We start from the raw sequence: 15,343 nt of genomic DNA, 5'->3' as shown, positions 1-15,343 counted from the left end.
GAATAATTTTCTGAATTGAGTCAGGAATACATGTTTATCACAGAAGGTAAGGCTATTGATTTTCAGGTAGAAAAAATGTAACTTAAAAATTTGAAATGGGTCAGTTTGACCCAAATACCATACAAGGGTTGAGAAAACTATTTAACCTTTTTGAGAAATTAAAGTATACATTTGTGACCTGTAACATTTCAGGAGGATGAATGGGCTTGCATGACGCAGACAGTGTGGGGAAGTCAGAAAGTATTGAGAGATGGACACACGGTTGGTTTTGATTTGTGTGGGTTGTCTCGTTTTGTCAGACCTTCTTTCAGCGTGGCGCTGCAGAGAGGGGTCTGACTAGTCCACACAGCAATCCGGGATGGGAGAAAAACCTGCTCTGGTTTATTGACATTTCTTTAAACCAATCACAATCATCTCCTGCGGCAATAAGCGCCGTACGGAGCAACGGCGCCTCTGCAAAATAGCCTCAGGAAGGAACTTGTTTTGGTGGAACGTGTGTACGTTCAAAAGTTGTTTTAGTCGTGCAACAGAAAACTCAGATTGGACAACTAGCCTAGCTAGCTTTCTAGATTTGCCCTAAAGAGATCTGAGGAGCAGTTAACCATAGTCCTCAGAAATCCACCGGAGTATAGAATGTGGAATATCAACACAGATATCCGGCCTGAATGAGTGAAATCCAGCAGAATTTCCATTGGCAACGGAGCAATCCCAGAAGTGGAACATCGAGGATATAGACTAGTGTTAGGGTTTCCTGACAATAAGAATAACACCTTAAAACCTTTACACTTAAAATGACTGCAGGGCAGATTAAGTACTGTAACAGAAACACCTGGTTCAGACACAACTGTTTACTAAAACTGTCACGGTTCAAGAGCAGACTCAAATGCCCGACTCAGGCAGGGAATCACAGGTAAATGGTGTATTGGTCAGAGAACAATGCAGGCCAAGGTACAGAAGTGGAAAGCAGTAATCGTGAGCAGGAACAAAGCAAAAGATGGATGAACACTGGAAAAAAACACTAGGAATAATCACTGGAAAGAGTGACTTACAACTGTGAACTACAATCTGGCACAGGTAAGTGGAAATGGTGAGTATTTAAGCATGGGGACTGGAGGAGCTGAAAACAAACAGGTGAACCAAATCAGGGGCGGGGACGGTAATCACACAGGTGGGAAAGCAGACAAAGGAAGGAAGGAAGGCAAGGGAAAGAAGACAAACAGTGGATATCAGAACTAAACAGGAAGTCTATGAAAACCAAAAGAAAACAGAAACCCAACTAGAACAGAAACTTGACACAAGGACAAGACCATGACAAAAAACTGATGATTACTCTTTTATGATGATTAAAGATGTTGTTAAGTAGTGTTATTGTTGTCTTGTCACTGACAAAAATGTAGGTAAAGGAGATGCTAGGTGTAATGGACACCTGTAATAGCCTTGCTCTTTTGAAGCAGGTGCATATCCAGTATTTTTCCTTACCCTAGCTGGGCTAAAAGTTTTTGCATGTTATCAGACTTTGTCCATAAGGCACCTACTGCTGAATACAGAACAACTGCCACAGTGCGTCATTGTCACCTTGACTTTGGTGTCGCAGCAGGTAAGAATTTGTTTTGTGTTTGATCCAGACTAGACATTAAGAAAAGACGAAAATGATATCAAAACTTGGTGTGTATTGTGTATTAAATTCACATTAGTGTATGTGTTTTCAAGTATGCAGGGAAGAAATAATTGCAGTTTCTGTGCTCGTAGAAGACTCACTTTTGTCAACTTTGAATGACACAAGCAAAACTTTTGTCTTTTCTTTTCCATTCATATACATATCAATCCCTTGCTGGAGGGGATGCTGTTGTGTGCAAACTAAATTGATAATGTCACATTGTACTCCAAAAGGCATTCAAGGCTGTAAAATAATCAAATTCAAAAGTGGATTTGCCACATGCTTATTTAATATGTGAGTAAAATGCAGAACATTAGAGGCTGCTAAAATAAAGAATTGCCAAGTAGAGTAAAAATAAGAATAAAAGAAATACTGTGTGACAAATTAAAAGGCAAATGATTGTAAATAATGCAGTGCATTCAAATGCGGAGAAAAAAGGTGTATATATTGGCCTGGGGGCATTGTTTTTGAGCAGACATACAAATCCACAAATTTGAATACAGGTTATGAGGAACATCACTGCTTTTTGAATTATAGCCTCGAGCAAGACCTGCAGTCCTGACCAATCGTAGCAGTTCACTTCAGGAATAACAATATGGGAAATATCAACACTGCATGCCAGATGAGCAACCACAGCAAAAGGAACGTCCGAGTGTTCATCACTGAGAAGGCTCTGGAGCTTGACAGCTTCATCGACTCCCAGCCCGGAGAAGACGATAAGATCGTGAAGTTCATCTTCAGGAAGGACGTCAAGTGTGTCCGTGTGCCGTTTTCTCAGACTCAGGAAGTGCCCTGGGATGCTAACCACTTTCTGTCTGTCTTTGTGGAGGATGAAAATGATGAAAACATATATTCCAAGCAAATCATTCACAACATGGCGCTGAGTGCTCCGATCACTGTGCTGCTTTATGATGTGTAGATTAACACTTTTTTGCTGATGTGTTCATTACTGTCTGCCACAGAAGGAGGTTGCATTACATTGCTGAGTCAAACCGGTCTGACTACTTTTTTTGTCTGATGTGTCTCTCGTGTTGCCTCTAATAAAAATTCTGCACAGCTTCACTGCCCTCTTGCCTTTGCTTTTGCCATTACAAAGTAAAATTAGATTACACATTCACTCTCATTGCGTGACTGGCCCTCTGTGATCATCTGCTTTTTTCGTTCAGATTTCAGGATTGTTGCTGAACAGTGAAGGCTTTATTCATCTGTGTAAAATTAGATGACATGCTAAGACACACTCCATCACGTACGTGTTGTTCTGAAAAAGAAAAAAGTACTTCGTAACACCTTGCAAAACAATGCATGTGATCCAGCGTGTAGCATCAATAACAGCATTGTATAGTTTCTTTGTGTTTAAGTCCTATACATCACCTTTCTTCTATTTTAGCTCAGTGCTATATATAAATATGCCTTGTAAATACTTTAATGTTACAGTCAGTTTGTTTTCTAACAAATATGCACTTTTATAGTGCATGGCAAATCAACATGACTAAGCAAAAAGTGAGTTATGTTATGAAACGTGGAATTTAGTAACTGACAAAACAGACATAGTCCCACTTAAAGCGTCCCTCTCTTTAACACTAGACTTACTTATCATTAGAAACCAGTTCTGGTGCTACTAAGATGATCTATAAAAGAATGGATGTGAAATAAAAAGCGGAACAACAGGAAGTTTGATGTTATGGTTTTGGTACCATCTTTAGAGAGTATCTGATCAGGATTGATATGAGGAAGAGAAGCACTTGCCTGGTGAGTACAAACCCGTTTTCTAACACGGATCTGACTGGGTGTATTGAGTGGAGGAATAAGTACATTCACACTGTACTGTAGAATTTCAAGGAATTTGTACTTTACGTCTATATATTTCTACTCCACTACAAATCAGAGGTAAATATCAGTCTTTCCTCCTGCAGAGCTCATAGCTGCTAGTTAATTCAGATTTTGTCTTTTCAATCACAATGCGTTGGTTCCCTGCTACAATCACATAATGATCAAGTCATGTTGGTCTGTTATTGAGTCCTAACCCTAATGTTTATTCTATAATCTGCTTTTTTCATAATTCTAGTTCAGCAATGCACCTAATACTTCATTGGTAAATTTGACATAAGAAACAAGTGGATATAGTTTCACTGCATTACCAGATTTTTAAAGAACATATGTTTTTTAGGACCCAGTTATGGCCAGAAGTATCATTACAAGACAGGGGCAAGACTGACCTGCCCGCCAGTACACCCCGACCAATTGCAACAATAAGGTGCTTCTTGCACGTTAGCACATCAGTAATAATCATCTAGTAATATCCTCTGTATACAGTGCATACACACTATGAAATGGTCTGTTCTTCAGTTAATTAGCGTTTTTGATACTTTAGATATTTAATTTAACTCACTTTTTCCTACTTCTGTTATAACACATTACACTCCTTCCCTCTCAAACTCCCAGATATGAGGCGGTCTGTGTTTTTCTGTGTCACCTACGTGCTGTGCCTGAGTTTGGGCCTGATCTGCCCTCTGTGAGCTGCTGGGGCTCGTACTGGCGAGGCGGTTTTCTCTTGTGATGGATCAGCTCTGCATTTCGACTGGCATCCTGTCCTCGCGGTGTCTGGGCTGCTGGTTCTGTATTTATGTATGACAATGGTAAGTTACTATACTGCAGGGGTGGGGGGGAATCGAGACAGCATAGTATTGCGATATTTTTTTGTGGCAGTACCGTATCGATGCACAGACACCAAGTATTGATCTTTTATCATACACAATTGCACATGAGAATTTAACTTTTTGGTACTAGAATGATTTTAGAGAGATCCTGCACTCTGCTGCTGCAGAAAGCGCTTCCTCGACAAAGGTCCAGAGGGACCGAAACATTAGTTTCTTCAATAAATGGTGCTGCTTTGGCAGAAGACAAAGACAAGACAAGAGCAGAGTGCGGGAGCTTCCTTTTTTCAACTCTAACGTGATATTTTCCAAAACACCTGCATAGAAGAATTGTTGGATGTGCGAATTGTTTCTTCATAAAGTCGTGAGGTCTACTAAATGGTGAGAAGAACAAACACAATGAATCTTGTTAGATAAAACAGATGGTGACAAAGTTTTCCTTTGGGAACTTAATTCTGAAGTTGGAAAAAGAAAAAAAAAGAAAAAAAATTGCAACACATCCCGGAGTATCGCAATATGTTTAAACTGGCAATAGTATTGCAATCGTAACGTGCATCTTGAGAATATTGTATCATGGGGGCTCTGGGGATTCCCACCCCTACTATACTGTAGTGATGTCTTCCTACTGCGCTGCAGTATGTACACTCAGTTTCCTGTTTATTAGGTACACCAAGCAGAAACTAAGACAGTCTAATTCAACAGTTTTGCAATAAACGCAATCTTCATGAAGGATATGATCAATTTCTTTGGAGGATGTGTTTTGTTGTGCTGTTGAACTGCATTGCATTGTACAGAGTGGTGTTTCTGTTATTTAGCCAGCCCTCGTTGATTCAAATGGGGTGGACAAAATAATAGAAAACAAAGTGTAGCCTCAGCTATCCTCAAATAAAAATGCGATCAGTACTTTAGAAGGATAAATAAATAGGGTTGCTGTGATTGGTGGATCATTTGTGTCTCACCCACCATATGGTAAGAAAATATCTTAAAGTGGCACTCCACCAATTTAACTCATGTTTACTTGTCACGAAGTGTACAACGTGGTACGGTATGATGTCTCAGACTCAGATAAAGTCACCAGGAATGACCATTCTTTCATTTTTATCTGTCTGTTGATTGTATTAGAAAAGTAATCACAATAATATTAACATCTATTTTTCACTACGTTTTTATGTGCTCTCGTTTGAAGTCACTGTACACAGTAGATACAGGGAAAACGATTTTGTACTAAACTCATTCTGAATGAAAATGTCCCAGCAATTGATCTAGTTTTTGTTTAGTAATGCAAAATCATTTCTCATGAATGTCTCAGCTGAAAATATTTTCACTGCAGCTGACTGAGCCTGGAGGTGTAGTCGCTCAGAGAAACTGATTACACCTAGTGGATTTTTTGTTATTATTTTAATTAGACATCAAAATGCCCAGAAACATAGAAAAGAATCTGTGCGGACATTGAACTTATTAAAGTATTCCCTGGATCAATGGTTTTAACATCAAATGTAAGTGAAAATATGATCTGACTTTATTTTTTTAATGAAAGCTGAAGAAAACACTGAATCACATCTATCAAATCCTCCTCCAAATCCATTAAACACTGGTTATTGACCAATCAAATATGCTGCCATATTCCGTAATAATAATAATAATAATAATGTGTCTTTGTCGCTGCAGTAGTGTCTCTGTGTGGGCTTATGTGTTTGGTGCTTCTGTGTTGTTGATGTGTTTTAATGTGTGTCTGTGCACTTTAACCTGTGTGTACTTAATATGTTACTTGGGTTATGTTTTTCTTATGCCATCAACCTGCCGTTTATAGACTCGTTGTGTCATTTTACTTGTCTATGCTTATGTGTTCTTGTTTTATGCTTATGTGTTGTATTGTTGTAGCCTATCTAATGTTTTAAGCCATCAACCTGACAGGGACTGCATGTGAAAATGATTCTGCATGGCTAAATCTGGCACATATACATGTTGGACTCTGTGCTCATGTTGATTCATGTGCGTTGAAATCTAAAAAAAAAAACATCATTCCTTTCTTGTCATTTCACCATGCTGTTAGGGGGTCATCGGTCTCCACTGTGGTTCCGCAGCAGCCCCCTGAAACCTGTCCATATCTGGATGGGGAAACCAATGTGGACCCTCAGTCTGGCCTCCTGCATTAGCAGCATCAATGAGAAACTGCTCCTTACTCTGTAAGTGCTCAAATGTCCAACAGATAGCAACACAATGTCCTCTTTATTTCAATGTAAAAAAAACTGCCAAAATCACAAGCACACAACATTAATAAAAACCAGGCAAGAATTGTGACTTAATTTTTTCCTTTCCTGTAGTACTGGTGACAGTGTTAACCCGTGCAACGCTCAGCCTGTGGAAGCAAAGTTTGCAAACTCCCTTGGCATCCTCACTATGGCCTTTGGATTGGTCGTCTTCGGCATCCTGTCCAAAAACAGATGGCAGCGTCCAGAAACAGATAGTGAACGTGCTCATGTGAGTATGGATGCCACCAAAAAGTATAATTTCGGTTTGAGTCGACATAGATGTGAATTACTTATTGCTACACAGTACATAAGTACTTCTTGAAGTTTCACCTGATAAAACATATTGTTTTGTTCCACCAATACAAATTCAGATTAATTGTACTAATTGGACGTGTTCATGATTGATTCCTTTGGTGCCAGTATTTTAACTCTCTGGGTGAAATAATGATCTAGATGTCTTTTTTAATTACAGCTTCTGCTCAATGAAGGGACAGCATGTGAGAACACTGATCCAATGTGCCATGGAGAGCACATAGTGCGCTGCTTTTCATTCCTATCAGAAGAAAACAACATTGTATTTCTCTGAGTAACATGTTTACAACGGATAGAAGAAAACCTTGTATTGAAGCTGTTGAAGTGTGTTGTTGAAAGTACCAGTATTCTTAGAATCCTTGTAGTTTGCAGTATTTAAGGGAGATGGATTTGTTTTACAAATTTAAAATTTTAAAATTACATCATATGTTCTTCTTTGTCGCTGATCTAGGACGACCCATTTTAATATTTAGTGAATCAATATTCTATCTCTCTATCTACAAAGCTGAATGTATTTTTAACAAACGACAGAAATGGATGTTCAATATCATTATGACAGCTTCACAAAAAATACTTGTGTCATTAATGTTACTATATGGTAGGGTTTAGAAACAACAAAATAAATGGTCATATCTTTCAGGAAATTCTTCAGCAGCTCATTAAGCAAAACAGCATATTAACACACAAAAAAAACAATTGTCAAAACCGTAAAAAGTATGAAACATCAAAAAGCAGAAGAAGAAGCTATAGACTCAGATGTTGCTGGCAGCGCTGAGATGTTACACCATTTGAATAGCTCCTGCTGAGCTTTCTGGATCTTGAGTTGATTCTTTAAGACGAGGATTTCATTTCCTCTGGTATTGTTGTGTTGCATATTATTAACAATGTAGGTGTTTAGGAGTGTCAGTTGTGTCATTTTTTTGTCTGTCATTACAAATAATATGAGTCCCTTGTGTTATTAAAAAGATGAACTAAAGCTGCAGTGTTGTTGGGAGTCAGGTATGGCTGCACTCTTGGTTGTTGTAGCCTAGTAATGTTTTAAAGGCCCAGACCACTAGAGGTCAGCGTAGAGCAGTAGTAACATTTCAGGATAAAATAATAATAATGCATCCTTTATTAGTCCCCAAGGGGAAATTACAATGTACACTCTGATGTTATTACACACATTACACACAGACCTGAATTATACACACATGCTCAGTACCTATACATGCACTAATGGAAAGGCGCCCCAAGCAGTTGGGGGTTCGGTGTCTAACTCAAGAGCACCTTAGCAGTGCCCAGGTGTATAGTACCATAGACTCAGAACTATGAAGGACAAAACATCATGCAGTGACAATTTATAGTCCAACAATATCAAGAGCAGTTAGATAATATAAATGGAAAATTACAGTATGTCCACACACTGACTACTACAATCGTATTGTAGCTGCTACTCATGTAGCCTACAATTTTACAGTTTGACAGGCTGACAAATTGTCAACTTTGCAAACGTCAACAAAAATGATAAAGACAATGTTATTTACATTGCTGTCAACAAGGTGCAAGGTGCTTTAACTTTACTTGTCATGTGCACAACAATTGCAGCAAGGAAAATCTTAGGCTTCAGGCACCGTCTAACAATAGAACAACAACAATAGCGAAATATAGCAAGTTAAGATATAAAGCTAAAAAGCTCAAAATAAATAATAAAGTAATATAATTTGTGTAGACAGAAAAACAAGCTCACTTTTAGTTTTACTTAATGAATAAATTGAATTTTTTAACTTCAAAGGACATGAAAGATAAAATAATTCTTTGTTGTTGTAGTACCCATCCCAGATGAGAGGCAGCAGCATTACGTCGAAGAGGACGAAAAAAAAAAAAGCACTTCCTGTAAGCCACTTTGTTTTCCTAGGACGGCAAAGGAATAGCCCGCTCAACTCTCCCTCTGATTGGCTAGTACTCCTTGCCTTCGTTGGTTAGGTAGGTTAGGTTTAGGCAAGAGGAGTGGGATTGATTGGGATTTGGGTAAGAATGTCAGGATAAGCCAATCAGAGGCAGAGGAGGGCGGGCCATGTCTTCGCCATCCTGGGGAAAAAAAACTCGCTTTCTGTGAGGTAAAAGTTCAACTGCTAGCCTGTCATAGCTAGCATAGTAGCAACACCACCCCGATAAGGTAGTTTACTCTGTCACAATGGAAGTAAATCAAGCGAAACAAGAACACCTACTCGCATTAAAAGGTATTTGATAACAACAGCATAAAGATAGTCATCACAGATAATGTTTTAGTGGTAAAACAGACGCGTTAAATATTTTAGAGCACCGGGTTGTTGTCATTTGTTAGCTGCTAATAGCGTTGAAATGCAATCAAGACTGTGACAGGTGTAACGTTAGCTTTATAGTCTGCATTTCTTGTAGTTATTGGACCTCAAAGGTGAAATAAAAAGACACATTACAGCAAGAATTATATCCTTAAATCAACTAGCTATTTCTGTCGTGTTGTTAGCTAACGGTAATTAACCTAAGGAACATAACATTGGTTTCCTAATTGAGTGAATTCCACCCTGACGTTAGCTTTGTTATCTGTCAGCTGTTTGCTATTCGGCTGTAAATGTGCTCTGGTTACTGTGTTAGTGGAGAGCTGCTGACAGTCAAATGATGTGTCAGGAAGCTACTTGGCCAATGCTCTTGATTCTGTTTCTGATGACTTCTTTGCCAAAAAAAGCTTTTTAATATGGTTTATTTATGAGCTGCAATATATGCTGACCCCAAGTCGTGCTCGGGGAATATGGATCCAATGCACAAACATGTTGTTATTAGGCCAGTAAACCATAGTTGAGTTGAAATCAAATGGCTAACCAGTCAACTATTCAGATACTTGTCACTTCTGTGGCTCACCTAGTAAACAAACAATGTTGAAACATGTAAATGAACCACATTAACTGCGAAACAATGGATTTTATGCATTAAAGCAAAATACTGCAATTATGGATGACGTGTTGTAATCCCATGCAGCCTAACCTGCCTCTCTGTACACAACAAGGCTACATTAATAATTAATACTGAAGTTATTGACACTATATCAAATGAGGGGTAAAGATTACTTTAAAAAAACAGCAATATCACCACAATAACCACTGTGTCTGATCTCTAACCAATGTCACTTTACTTTACAGTGATGCGGTTAACAAAACCGACACTCTTCACAAACTTGCCAGTGACATGTGAAGATCGAGATCTGCCAGGTAAGTCTGTTTATCATTAGAGACACAGCCCGACTGGAATTTAATTCTCGGTTTAACATACTGTATCTATAGCAGAAGAGAATTGTCAGAACAGAGTTATTGCCGTTTGCAGCGTTACCACCATGTACAGACAACAGGAGGTATGATATGCAAATGCATTAGCTAATGGCTTATTTAGTGTCTCCTTTTTCTGTATTTTTAATGGCATTGCACTTTTAACTGAAGATCATATGTTGTGGATCTATTGACTTTGTATTGCTGTGGATGTTTCCAATTGTTGTGGTTGTTATTTCAGTGTCTCTTAGCTGATATTTGGACACAGCAGTCAATTTCATGCCACACAGAGCATTTTGATATTGTCAGTAGAGCATGTCCAAAATCTTCTTTCCAGCTATACAGTGCTTAGCAAAAGCAAATACACCCATACTACAGTTAACTAAAAAGAGCAATAAAAAAATAATCTTTTGGAAATTGATCGTAATGCCTTAATTAAAAAAATTAGGAAAAATCGATCCTTTAAGGACAACAATTCGTAAGTATCGTTCCTTCCTTAAAATACAGGGGGCATAAGTATACACACCCCTATGTCAAATTCCCATGGAGGCAGGCAGATATTTATTTTTAAAGGCCAGTTATTTCATGGCTACTGGATACTATGCACCCTGATAAAGTTCTCCTGGCCTTTGGAATTAAAATAACCCCAGAGGAAAAATATACCTAGAGATTGGCATGAGGCACTTTCCATAAGATCATCTCTCAATGCAAATCCAACCAGCTATGAGGCCAATTGAAATAAAACCATGCCGCTCTCAACACTTCCATGTTTATGTTGATATATTTACTTGAGAGAATAATACCACAAATCTTTAATAAAAGCTCATTAAAGAGGTCAGCAGGTATGCAGATAATAAATAAAAGTGCACTAATGCTCTTAGTTTATTCCTGCAATAATGAGATATAATAATTGTGCTAAATTTGTGATTGAGCATTTTCCAAATTTTTTAATTTAATTACTTCCACAGTAGAATTACTCTATAATCTAGTAGCGTATAAACACACATCATGTAATTAAAGTACAGCTAATTCCATTAACATTTTGAGCTGCGTTTTGAGTGCGATCCAATGCACATCTAATCAAGTCAATTTTATTTAGTGCCATATCACCCTCCTGCCTACACCCTGGATTTGGATAGGAAAAAAAATCCCCACCCCCCAAAAAACAAACAAACAAACATTTAACTGTGGAATAAAATGGAGAAAAAAAACTTCAGAAAGTGCAAATGAGGAGGGATCCCTCTTCCTGGCCGGACAGACAATATATCTTGTGTGTACAGAATAACTTATATAATAAAAATACTTTGGCTTATCAGGATGACAGAATTACAAATAGATATTAAAAGTATATGAATTATGGATCCTGGAGGATGTTGAACAACCTCAGGTGTCACCAGACAGGTAGGACCTGAGCCACATGACCTCCTGTCCACCAGATCTACAGTCTCCGATCCATCTCCCATATTTAGCCCCAAGCCTGCTGAGAGTTTCAGCGTTTGTTTTCTAATCTTGCGGAGTACAGCACAGAGAAACGCGTTCGCAGCACTGGTAACTGGACTCCTCACACACCATAAATCACAATGACACTTCTCGGTAGAATCGCTATTTATACAAAAGTTGCAACGAAGGGACGGCTCTTAGAGTTCACAAAGACGCGGGGGTTGAATTTGATATTAGAAATAGAAAACCATTTCCCTTTTTGCTATCACGGTTCAGCTTTAAGCCCTGCGCTGACTGCACAGTCTGCCAGACTGATCGTATTGTTGTAAATAGTAAGCGGTGGATGTATTAGTAGGAGTATTATTGTAGTGGTAGAGGTATTTTAGTCCGTGAGTTGATCACAGCATAAGATGTACAGGTGGCCAACTTGTTGGACAGAAATCTGAACCCAATGAAAACCCCGCTGGTCCAGACTCCTTTGAAAGCTGATCTTCAGAAGCCCTTTATTTCTGTCTTTGATCCTCGCTGCAGTGCACAGCATACTCAGACACTTATTATTATATACTTTTACACATATTATAAAATATAAAACCTTACTCTGTCAAAACTGTCTACACCGCTTAGATCCACACAGTCCACACACAGACACCTTAGTATGGACTGGCAGCTAATGAAAACAAATACAAGTTTAATTTTAGTTACAAATTTCCAATACCTTGCACATGAATATACATAGAACACATGTGTATCTCATATTGGGATTTATTTCTAAGATCTCATGTAGGTACTCTAACTAGAACTCTAAATTCCATATTGACTTATGACTTTCTAAATACATAATAGGATGGTGTGTTGGATGGTTATTATATTTATATGTGTGTGATATGTGTTTTTTTTCTTTGGCCCTGAACAAATTTGCTTTGCATTGCAACAAACATTCAAATGTGTTGAATGTTTTGTCGAGTCTGGTGTGCGCTCCAGCTCTCAGTGGAACGTGAGCACTGTTCATTAACAGATACATTACACACACTTTTTGTGTTTTTCCTCCTCTAGGGGATTTATTTGCTCAACTTATGAGGGAGGACCCCTCCACCATCAAAGGAGCAGAGGCTTTAATGCTCGGAGAGATGCTTACGCTACCACAAAACTTTGGGTAAGAAACGCTATTCAACTGTCGCAGAATTCAACAATTATTAACACTATGTAAATGACTTTTCCACGTGACACGTCTCTGCGTTACACAGAAATATTTTCCTTGGCGAGACCTTCTCCAGTTACATCAGCGTGCACAATGACAGCAACCAAGTTGTGAAGGACATTCTTGTGAAGGTACTATAAAAAAAATAAGTAAAAATAAAACACCTGCCCAACACTAATTTACTACACACTTTACAGTGCTGCGTTACCCATAACTGTCGTTGATGTGATGGCATCCTGTACAGGCTGATCTACAGACCAGCTCTCAGAGGCTCAACCTCTCGGCCTCAAACTCGGCAGTAGCCGAACTCAAACCCGAATGCTGCATTGACGATGTCATCCACCACGAAGTCAAAGAAATTGGAACACATATGTGAGTGTTTTCTTCTACATTCTGCACTCTTCTTTGGTTATTGGGTCCCGTTGTGCCTTCAAAACCCCAGACGTCCTCCTGAAACTGACCAAATCAGCGTAGCGATCAGGCTGCACATAGTTTTTGCTATTCTAAATGTGTCTTTTCTCTCTTCCAATTTCCAGCTTAGTTTGTGCTGTCAGTTACACCACTCAGTACGGGGAGAAGCTCTATTTTCGGAAGTTCTTCAAATTCCAGGTGAGCTACGTTTGAGCTTTCTCATTAGATGACAGTGCTAAACTGCTGGGTCAGCTTGGAAAGGACCCGAGAAATGTCACAGGTCTGCAACAGAGCAAATGCAATTACCATCTATGGATTTGGTGCCATGCAGTCCTCAGCTCTCAGGTTGTGCACTAATTGTAACCTTCTGTCCTTCCCTTTAGCAGCGTTTTCAGTATTGTCCCTTAGATTTCTATTTCTTCCTTTTCTTAGCTGATTCCTAGTCTGGTTAGTCGCTGATTTTTTTTTTTCTTCTTCTGGCGAATGGAGGTACAGTGTGAGAAAACGACCACGTTCAGTTTGCACTCTATTTTCAATCAGGTTTTGAAGCCGTTGGATGTGAAGACAAAGTTCTACAATGCAGAGGTAAGTTAGCCCCTCTGAAATACCAGCAGCAGAATAATAGGAAGTCCCGCTGTCAAGATACAGACTGTGCACTCGTATCTCTCTGGAACTGTATTGTATGACTTGCAAGTTATACAACATGCTTCATATCACATTTCATTTCATAGTTAGGAACATTTTCATATTGGCATAGGGGCAGTTAGTATAAGAATGTGTCTCCTGGGAAACGCTTGCACCTCCAGAAATGTCAACTTAACAGAAAAAAACCATACTGTGAAGTCTGAATGTTTCAGGAGCTGGAGATCAAGCGTTTTCCTCACAGTGCCAACAAGCTTTTTTCTTTTTTTCTCATTTTTATACCAGTAGCTTTTTATATTAGCCGTATGCAAATATTCATTGTCATCACCTTTGGCATGTAACTTCATTTGTTTATTATTGTCTTGTATTTTATTTCTCCATTAGAGTGACCTCAGTTCTGTGGTAATTGTTCCTTCTGTTCTCATCGCTGAACATTAGCTTCTCTTAATCCTTTTTGGTGCAGCAGTCTTCCGGGCCAATAGAAAGGTGCAAAGCAGAAGAATGGAAAGTAATCAATAAATTGTAAAAGGCCTGCCAGATTGTCAAAGATCAAAACGTGACAACATTAACTTAACACCTTGACACAAACTTTCCATTAGTTTTCTTTTGCCCTTTCTTTGGACGCTCACGCTTTTCTTGCAAACTCATCCTACACTAGGGCTTGGACTTTTTAATTGTGGTGGGTGGGGATCACATTGATTATGCAGTATGATTGTTCTCATTTTCTTGTTGTCAATATGTAAACGATTACGCAACAGACACAAATGATTGTGTTTTAACGCTTTTGATTCTCATTTATAACTTTTGTATTGCTGGGATGAAGGCTACACTGTGAGGCCTGTTAAGGTCTTATTGACAGCGATTATAAAACCCAAATTGCTTGTTTTAGAGTTAATGGACCAAATATATATTGATTAAATGTAGTAGCGTGAGGTTTAAGGTATAAGTTGGAATGGCTTTGCATGGAACCGAGATGCTAAGCTCTGTGATTGAACTCTAACCTCATTCAGAACGGTTCATGGGCCGTTCTTATGTTATTGGCATGGACTAATCTCTGCTTCTCGCTCATTGAATCTTACTGTATAGTAGAAGTTGCACTCTAAGTTTGTCAGTTGTGAAGACCACGGAGTGTTACTTTTCCAAAGCATCGACTAGTTGCCTACAATCCTGTACAAACCCCATGTCAAGGCATGTAAGGTGCCAGAACCAATTGGCTTTCAGCAACAATCCAAGTCCTATAATGTTATAATTTAACATTATTTATTGTAACATTATGCTTGACTCTTTAATATTAATAACTCATAAACACATTGTTCATATTGGTATATTAACCGTTGTTTATCAGTTATAAATGTAGTGAATTTAAGATATTTTAGAATAGAGTACACCACACTACTACTACTACAATACCAGTGCTGTTTCTCTGTATCTCTGCAAAGGCCTTTGCTCTGCTGCTCTCATGGGGACATTTACATTAATCTATATATATATATATA

At 38.6% G+C, this 15,343-nt stretch overlaps 2 protein-coding genes and 2 long non-coding RNA genes across 5 annotated transcripts in view; 3 read left to right on the top strand and 1 right to left on the bottom strand.

Moving 5' to 3' along the window:
- The window catches only part of LOC116704234 (uncharacterized), a 15,314-nt gene extending 10,533 nt beyond the window's left edge, over window positions 1-4,781 (bottom strand). Inside the window, exon 1 of the long non-coding RNA XR_004335624.1 lies at window positions 4,604-4,781. This is a non-coding gene — a long non-coding RNA (uncharacterized LOC116704234). The remainder of the gene's footprint in view (window positions 1-4,603) is intronic.
- On the top strand, window positions 3,147-4,289 carry LOC116704239 (uncharacterized). The gene is made up of 3 exons (XR_004335629.1): window positions 3,147-3,406; window positions 3,825-3,911; window positions 4,100-4,289. It is a non-coding gene; the product is annotated as an uncharacterized LOC116704239 (long non-coding RNA).
- Window positions 4,782-6,001: 1,220 nt separating the features above from the next.
- On the top strand, window positions 6,002-7,735 carry LOC116704232 (cytochrome b ascorbate-dependent protein 3). The gene is made up of 3 exons (XM_032539540.1): window positions 6,002-6,497; window positions 6,636-6,792; window positions 7,036-7,735. Exons 1-3 carry the CDS (start codon window positions 6,355-6,357, stop codon window positions 7,147-7,149), a joined length of 414 nt encoding a protein of 137 aa, XP_032395431.1. The 5' UTR covers window positions 6,002-6,354; the 3' UTR covers window positions 7,150-7,735.
- Window positions 7,736-8,957: 1,222 nt separating this feature from the next.
- Window positions 8,958-15,343, top strand: part of trappc13 (trafficking protein particle complex subunit 13) — a 9,180-nt gene continuing 2,794 nt past the window's right edge. Inside the window, exons 1-8 of one of the 2 annotated variants that reach the window (XM_032539607.1) lie at window positions 8,958-9,097; window positions 10,034-10,102; window positions 12,650-12,749; window positions 12,841-12,925; window positions 13,039-13,166; window positions 13,331-13,403; window positions 13,746-13,790; window positions 14,232-14,249. In XM_032539607.1, the coding sequence (XP_032395498.1) occupies window positions 9,052-9,097; window positions 10,034-10,102; window positions 12,650-12,749; window positions 12,841-12,925; window positions 13,039-13,166; window positions 13,331-13,403; window positions 13,746-13,790; window positions 14,232-14,249 (564 nt within the window). In that variant the 5' untranslated portion in view covers window positions 8,958-9,051. The remainder of the gene's footprint in view (window positions 9,098-10,033; window positions 10,103-12,649; window positions 12,750-12,840; window positions 12,926-13,038; window positions 13,167-13,330; window positions 13,404-13,745; window positions 13,791-14,231; window positions 14,250-15,343) is intronic. The other variant, XM_032539608.1, reaches the window with a different exon arrangement.

The sequence above is a fragment of the Etheostoma spectabile genome, chromosome 16 (genome assembly GCF_008692095.1).
Source record: "Etheostoma spectabile isolate EspeVRDwgs_2016 chromosome 16, UIUC_Espe_1.0, whole genome shotgun sequence".
Classification (NCBI taxonomy): Eukaryota; Metazoa; Chordata; class Actinopteri; order Perciformes; family Percidae; genus Etheostoma; species Etheostoma spectabile.
Note: the sequence above shows the minus strand (reverse complement) of the source record. Positions and strands in the feature narration are given on the sequence as shown.

Coding starts and splice junctions, on each gene's coding strand:
- LOC116704232 (XM_032539540.1), top strand. CDS start 6,355: ATGCTGTTAGGGGGTCATCGGTCTCCACTGTGGTTCCGCAGCAGCCCC. Junction 6,498..6,635: donor GAGAAACTGCTCCTTACTCT/GTAAGTGCTCAA, acceptor CCTTTCCTGTAG/TACTGGTGACAGTGTTAACC. Junction 6,793..7,035: donor CAGATAGTGAACGTGCTCAT/GTGAGTATGGAT, acceptor TTTTAATTACAG/CTTCTGCTCAATGAAGGGAC.